General features: G+C 43.4%; 1 protein-coding gene across 1 annotated transcript; it reads right to left on the bottom strand.

Moving 5' to 3' along the window:
• Positions 1-313: 313 nt before the first annotated feature.
• On the bottom strand, positions 314-8,711 carry FCF1 (FCF1 rRNA-processing protein). Its single transcript, XM_082275132.1, has 5 exons — positions 8,641-8,711; positions 7,671-7,743; positions 4,364-4,451; positions 570-664; positions 314-482 (listed from the first exon to the last, which is right to left on the bottom strand). The coding sequence occupies exons 1-5, from the start codon at positions 8,663-8,665 to the stop codon at positions 434-436; spliced, it is 330 nt and encodes a 109-aa protein (XP_082131258.1). The 5' UTR covers positions 8,666-8,711; the 3' UTR covers positions 314-433.
• Positions 8,712-8,717: the final 6 nt, after the last annotated feature.

Here is an 8,717-nt window from a genome sequence, read left to right as displayed (position 1 = left end):
GTAGTGAACATGCGAGGGCGGGTCTTAATTCTTCATTTATGTGCAGACTGTAGAAGATTGACTCCTTTGGTTTGTAAAATATTCATACCAAAAAGACGATAGAAGCAAAGAATCATGGGAAGGAAATTGTTTTATTGTGACTTTACATTTATAAAAATTCTGTGTGTGTTTATAGAATATTCTCTGTACAGACAGGTTATCAAAGGGGATACTGTACATGACAACGGAGTGACACCCTGCCATCCAACGTATGGATATATTCACCATCCTGGGGGATGGGACCACCTTAAGAGTTATCCATAGAGTCTCCCTTGTTCTATTTTTTCTGGACCCAAATAAACCTGTCTACAGGTAACTGAAGGCCCTTGGAGGAACATCATGGGATCCTAACAACTGACCAATCACAAACCAGTTCAACAGGTAAGCAGCAATCCTAAAAGCGCGGAGCTCCGTAGTCATCTGGCATTCTCTCAATATTATACCTGAAGGGAAAAACAATAAAAAGGGTCATTTATCATTATCAGGAAGTGGAGTGGACAGAGGGAAGGGGCAACCACAATGCATCTAACCTGTGATTGGAAATGTACATGATGGGAACGCCGGGAATCTTCCTGATCCGCCTTTTCAGGTCTCGGTCCACTGTGGCCACAATGTAACACTTATGCTGCAAACAAATGGGAAACCTTACAAAAGTGCTTCAGATCCCTAGATGTATACCTTCCTATTGATGTACCGTATACCCTGTAATAGACTTAAACCATCCTATAGATGCATCGTATACCCTGTAATAGACTTAAACCTTCCTATTGATGTACCGTATACCCTGTAATAGATGTATACCTTCCTATTGATGTACCGTATACCCTGTAATGGATGTATACCTTCCTATAGATGTACTGTATACCCTGTAATGGATGTATACCTTCCTATAGATGTACCGTATACCCTGTAATGGATGTATACCTTCCTATAGATGTACCGTATACCCTGTAATGGATGTATACCTTCCTATAGATGTACCGTATACCCTGTAATGGATGTATACCTTCCTATAGATGTACCGTATACCCTGTAATGGATGTATACCTTCCTATAGATGTACCGTATACCCTGTAATGGATGTATACCTTCCTATAGATGTACCGTATACCCTGTAATGGATGTATACCTTCCTATAGATGTACCGTATACCCTGTAATAGACTAAAACCATCCTATTGATGTACTGTATACCCTGTAAAAGACGTAAACCATCCTATTGATGTATCTTATACCCTGTAATAGATGTACACCTTTCTTATGGATGTACCGTATACCCTATAATAGATTTACACCTTCCTATGGATGTACCGTATACCCTATAATAGATGTATACCCTCCTACGGATGTACTGTATACCTTATAATAGATGTATACCCTCCTACAGATGTACTATATACCTTGTAATTGATGTATACCCTCCTACAGATGTACCGTATACCCTGTAATAGATGTACACCTTCCTACAGATGTCCTGTATACCCTGTAATAGATGTAAACCTTCCTATAGATGTACCGTTTACCCTGTAATAGATGTATACTTTCCTATGGATCTACCGTATACCCTGTAAAAGATGTATACCTTCCTACGGATGTACCGTATACCCTGTAATAGATGTATACCTTCCTATGGATATACCGTATACTCTGTAATAGATGTATACCATGTAAAAGATGTATACCTTCCTATAGATGTACCGTATACTCTGTAATAAATAGAAACCTCCCTATAGATGTACTGTATAAACCCTGTAACTGATTTATACCTTCCTACAGATTTATCGTATACCCTGTGATAGATGTATATCTTACTACAGATTTAACGTATACCCTGTAATAGATGTATACCTTCCTACAGATGTACCGTATACCCTGTGATAGACGTATACCTTCCTACAGATTTACCGTATACCCTGTGATAGATGTATACCTTACTACAGATTTACTGTATACCCTGGCATATATTAATTCCTTTACTACAGATTTACCATATATCTGTAATAGATGTATATCTTCCTACAGATGTACCGTATACCCTGTTATAGATGTATACCTCCCTACAGATGTACCGTATACCCTGTAATAGATGGATACCTTCCTATAGATGTACTGTATACCCTCTAATAGATTTATACCTTCCTTCAAATGTATAGCTACTGTGACAGAGGGAGGTCCGTCACTGTAAGAATAAAGGAAAATGTGACATATGATTCACATTAAGGGTTAATGGGAGGTTGAGCACTATCTTTTCTGAGTGGAGAAAGCTGTGTTTTTGCCTCTCTAGATACTGTAGTTCTAAATCAGAAAATGCAATCCTGTGTCCGGGTTTTGCTAGACGCCTGCAACCTGGCTGACTACACAGGTGTGCAGGGTCAATATATACTAAGGTCTGAGGAGAGCTCCTTGTTTAGAGACAGCGTCTAGTTTGGAGACCGCTCCCAGTGTTGGAGATGGATGGTCTCACTCGGGGTTAGGGGGCCCCAGCCAGAAGCCACGAGACAGAGGTCAGGTCGGGTGTCAGGAGAACCCCAATACATATGCCAGAGGTGGGCCGTGAAATGGGGCGCTGCAACTAAAGGCTAGACAACAAAGGACTGATAAGAGGAGCAGCAGTGCTGCCAACAAGTGAGTCAGGTGTCTTGATATTTTCGTTAGTGCACATTGTGGGGGAAGAAACCACTGCGCGGGCAACTGATGTACATGTGAACTTTACGTTTCTTGAATAAAAGTGGGCTGCCATGCCCTAAAATACAGTTTTGGACAGACAACTCATTGCAAATGCACCTACTGCTTGAGTTTAAATCACCCCAATTCCACACTACCCAGAGATGTAATCTACCCTCCAATAAATCCTAAAGATGTACTGTATACCCTTTATTAGATGTATGCCTTCCTAAAGATGTACTGTATACCCACTAATAGACTGTACACCTTCCTTTAGACATACTCTATACCATTTAATATATGTATACCTTCCTATGGATGAATAACCTCTTATAGCTGTAGTGTATACCCTCTAGTGGATATATACCTTCCTATAAATGCACTGTATACTCTCAAATAGATGGATAGATTCCTATACATTGGCAACCTCTTATAGATGTACTGTTTAGTCTCCAATATAAGTTTACCCTCTTACACCTCAACCAAGCAATGACTGTTCACTCCCAGTAGAGCTGCACGATTCTGGAAATGAGAATCACTATTTATTTGCTTAGAATAAAGATCATGGATTCTCTGAGTAACATCTTTCACATTATAAAAAAAAAATTTGACTAACTTTACGGTTTAGTTTTTTTTCTTTATTCCCTGAATTGTATTTTTTTTCCCCAAAAAAATGCATTTGAAAGACCGCTGCACAAATACAATGTGATGTAAAATATTGCAACGACCGCCATTTATTCTCTAGTCTCTGCTAAAAGAAATAAATATATATAAAAAACGTTTGGGGTTTCGAAGTAATTTTCTAGAAAAAAAAATACTGATTTTAACTTGTAAGCAACAAGTGTCAGAAAAAGGCTTAGTTTTTAAGTGGTTAAATTAAAGAGGAAGTAAACCCTCCTCTGCAACTTTTACCTATAGGTAAGCCTATGATAAGACTTACCTATTAGGTAAAGTAAATATCTCCTAAACATGTACCGTTTAGGAGATATTTACCTTACATGCAGCCAGTGAAGTCACTGGTGCATGCGCTCTGAAGGAACGGCCGCTGGTGCCGTTCCTTCAGAGCCCCGCCCTGTGACCGTCAGCTCCTGCGCGCGTGCGCGGGAGTGAAGTCACCGCGGCTCCGGCCAATCAGATGGCCGGATGCCGCGATCCTGGAAGACGGGCGACTGGACATGTCGCCCGTCATACAGGTAAGCGGGCGGCACGGCAGGGGATCGTTCTAAGGTAAGCATTTCATAATGAGCTAGTATGCAGTGCATACTAGCTCATTATGTGTTTCTCTTTCAGGTTACAAAAAAAAACAAATTTATGGGTTTACAACCTCTTTAACCTCATTTGCAGAAAAGGTTCATCCCTTTGATCTAAAAGAACCAAATGATACAATGTTTCTATTTATCTCTCGGCACTGAGCAATGTTGATAAACATTTACAGCTGCTATTTTTTTTTTTTATCAGCTGTGAGCAGACAAGGGCTCTGCACTTAACGTGAATCGTGGAAATGCCTGAATAAGATCGTGAGGGGGGTTGAATCGAGATCGCAATTTTTTTTACTGATTAATCGTGCAGCTCTAACTCCCAGCTATCCCCACCACTATCCCATACACTGCCATGTCCACCACAAGGACTGGTACACCCCTCCCACCCACTACAGCACTTACCTGGATGACTCTCTGTACCAAGCAGTCATCAGCATATGTTCCTTGATGTGTGCATGGCAGCCGCTCAAATGTCGGATCCTTGGCAATCCTGCAGGGCACCAACAAGAAAATGTAGTGCTAACACCGAACACACAGGAAGCACAACATTCTGACATCACTCAAACACGAGACAAGATAGTTTACAGTACAGGGCACACATCACAATAAACAATTCACAAATCCATGGGGAGTATCGCACATTACAGACACTGGCCCAGTGCAGCCAATACACACAGAAAGATGTGTGGGATGTACAATATATCACTGTCCGCTCATCCATACACACAGCTTTAAATTCATGCACTCAGAAAAGACTGATGCAGCCAGCTAAACATGGAGGACCGGTATGGACTGACACAGCTACATCTGGAGGACTGGTATGGGCTAACACAGTTACATGTGGAGCAGCGGTATGGAATGTCACGGCTGCACATGATGTAGCAGCGGGTATGGAATGTCACGGCTGCACATGATGTAGCGGGTATGGAATGTCACGGCTGCACATGATGTAGCGGGTATGGAATGTCACGGCTGCACATGATGTAGCGGGTATGGAATGTCACGGCTGCACATGATGTAGCGGGTATGGAATGTCAAGGCTGCACATGATGTAGCGGGTATGGAATGTCACGGCTGCACATGATGTAGCGGGTATGGAATGTCACGGCTGCACATGATGTAGCGGGTATGGAATGTCACGGCTGCACATGATGTAGCGGGTATGGAATGTCACGGCTGCACATGATGTAGCGGGTATGGAATGTCACGGCTGCACATGATGTAGCGGGTATGGAATGTCACGGCTGCACATGATGTAGCGGGTATGGAATGTCACGGCTGCACATGATGTAGCGGGTATGGAATGTCACGGCTGCACATGAAGTAGCGGGTATGGAATGTCACGGCTGCACATGATGTAGCGGGTATGGAATGTCACGGCTGCAAATGATGTAGCGGGTATGGAATGTCACAGCTGCACATGATGTAGCGGGTATGGAATGTCACCGCTGCACATGAAGTAGCGGGTATGGAATGTCACGGCTGCACATGATGTAGCAGGTATGGAATGTCACGGCTGCACATGATGTAGCAGGTATGGAATGTCACCGCTGCACATGATGTAGCGGGTATGGAATGTCACAGCTGCACATGATGTAGCGGGTATGGAATGTCACGGCTGCACATGATGTAGCGGGTATGGAATGTCACAGCTGCACATGATGTAGCGGGTATGGAATGTCACAGCTGCACATGATGTAGCGGGTATGGAATGTCACGGCTGCACATGATGTAGCGGGTATGGAATGTCACGGCTGCACAGGATGTAGCGGGTATGGAATGTCACGGCTGCACATGATGTAGCGGGTATGGAATGTCACGGCTGCACATGATGTAGCGGGTATGGAATGTCACGGCTGCACATGATGTAGCGGGTATGGAATGTCACGGCTGCACATGATGTAGCGGGTATGGAATGTCACGGCTGCACATGATGTAGCGGGTATGGAATGTCACGGCTGCACATGATGTAGCGGGTATGGAATGTCACGGCTGCACATGATGTAGCGGGTATGGAATGTCACGGCTGCACATGATGTAGCGGGTATGGAATGTCACGGCTGCACATGATGTAGCGGGTATGGAATGTCACGGCTGCACATGATGTAGCGGGTATGGAATGTCACGGCTGCACATGATGTAGCGGGTATGGAATGTCACGGCTGCACATGATGTAGCGGGTATGGAATGTCACGGCTGCACATGATGTAGCGGGTATGGAATGTCACGGCTGCACATGAAGTAGTGGTTATGGAACACAGTTACACCTGCAGCAAGCGGTATGGACCAACACAACTTAACATGTACACATGAAGATTGGAATGTGATAAAATGTGCCAACAGATTTTCTTTTTATCCAGAGTTTGATCTCTTCCTAGCCACTTGTCGACTAGCCCATAGTAAAAATATATCATTATTTTGATGCTAAATACCGGTGTTATGGCAGCAGCTAGCACCCATAACCCCATATTGTTTTTTTACCATGGGCGATTCTGCGTCGGATAAAAGTGGTCCTATGGGCACATTCGCCACGGCATAACTTTTAGAGGCTGCCCCTCCCCCCTCCCCCCCCCCCCCACTTTCCGGTCTTTTCTGGCCTTACCTGAACCACCTGTAAAGCATGGAAGCAATCTGAGGTGGCCATTTGCTGGGCAGGAAGTCGAGTGAAGGCAAGATGGCCCCCCACTCATCTCTATGCCCCTGAAAGACCGAAGCGACCTCTGACGTCACTTCCCATTCTCGGGCAAAAACAAATAAATAATGATCTGGTTTTTTTTGCTTTAAAAAAGGTAAATGAGAGATCTGAGGTCTTTTTGACCCCAAAACTCTCAATAAAGAGGGCCTGTCATACTTTTTTCTATTACAAGGGATGTTTACATTCCTTATAATAGGAATAAAAGTGAACTTAAAAAAAAAAAAAAAAAAAAAAAAAAAAAAAGGAGGACAGTGTAAAAATAATAAGTAAAATAAAGAAAAAAAAACGCCCCATCGCTCCGTGCTGGCACGCAGAACCGAACACATATGTAAAAGGTGATCAAACCACACATGTGAGGTATTGCCACGATCGTTACAATGAGGGCAATAATTCTAATGCAAGACCCCCTCTGTAACTTTAAACAGCCAACCTGGAAAACCTTTTAAAGCGTCGCCTATGGAGAGTTTGAAGTAACCTAGCTTGTCGCCATTCCATAAGGGTGCGCAATTTTAAAGCATGGCATGTGTTATTGAGCCTATCGCCATCTTTCACATTATACAAACAAATTGGGGTAACTATTGTGTTTTTTTTTTTTTAATTTATTAAGTGTTTTTTCTTTAAAAAAAAAAAAAAAAAAAACTGTTTGTGCAAATACTGTGTGACATAAAATATTGCAATGATCGCCATTTTATGTTCTAGGGCAGTGATGGCGAACCTAGGCACCCCAGAAGTTTTGGAACTACATTTCCCATGATGCTCAACTACACTGCAGAGTGAATTAGCATTATAGGAAATGTAGCTCCAAAACATCTGGAGTGCCAAAGGTTTGCCATCATTGCTCTAGGGTCTCTGCTAAAAAGTATATATATATTATATATAATGTGTGCATGTGATCTTTGGGGGTTCTAAATAATTTTCTAGCAAAAGGCCTGGTCAGCAAGAGGCTAGATGTTGAAATAAAAAGGGCGCATCAACCCAAGCCCCTCCCACCAGAAATAAAGACCAATCACTGACCTGAGAGCCACTCTGTACTTCTGTCCCAGCTTTTCCAGCTCAGCCATGACACAGTCTGTGATACATGGCACACCTGATGGAAAACAAACAATAGTGATGGCACAGAGACACTACAGTGATAGGTGAAAGAATTAGCCCTGGGCAGACAGATGCCTGAAAAGTGGAGACTGGTGTTTTGATTTAGCATTAAATAAAAAGGGCAGCTACATTTGGAATGTTGGCAATATTGGGACACAATGGGTACAGACACTAGAGGGCAACGGCGGGTAATCTGGGACTGCTGGAGGTACAGGTCATATTGGGCATGGATGGGGAGTTACAGGTCATATAGGACAGTGGTCCTCAACCCTGGTCCTCAGGGCCCACTAACAGGCCAGAATTTAAGTATTACCTTGGGGAGATGCAGACTAGAGTACTGCAATCACTGAGCAGCAAATGAGATCACCTGTGATGTAATTTAGTTATCTTGCAAACCTGGCCTGTTAGTGGGCCCAGAGGACCGGAGTTGAGGACCACTGATATAGGGCATGAACGGGGGTTACAAGTCATATAGGGCATAAAAACAGGGGTTACAAGTCATATAGGGCATAAACGGGGGTTACAAGTCATATAGGGCATGAACGGGGGTTACAAGTCATATAGGGCATGAATGGGGGTACAGGTCATATAGGGCATGAATGGGGGTACAGGTCATATAGGGCATGAACGGGGGTACAGGTCATATAGGGCATGAATGGGGGTACAGGTCATATAGGGCATGAATGGGGGTACAGGTCATATAGGGCATGAATGGGGGTACAGGTCATATAGGGCATGAACGGGGGTACAGGTCATATAGGGCATGAATGGGGGTACAGGTCATATTAGGGATAAATAAGGGCATAAGTACTAGTGAGCAGACAAAGGGAATTCAAATAAGTGGTAAAGATTGTGGGGTGCAGGAAATATTGGGGACAGATTAGGTACTCACATTTGGCATACAGGCAGTCCATCATAGACTGCACAATGTCCAGCTTGGCTTTGATAGAGAAATTGATGAAGTTGGTA

Source organism: Pelophylax lessonae, assembly GCF_965119305.1.
Source record: "Pelophylax lessonae genome assembly, chromosome: 13".
Classification (NCBI taxonomy): domain Eukaryota; kingdom Metazoa; phylum Chordata; class Amphibia; order Anura; family Ranidae; genus Pelophylax; species Pelophylax lessonae.
This window is presented reverse-complemented; position numbering and strand designations above follow the sequence as displayed.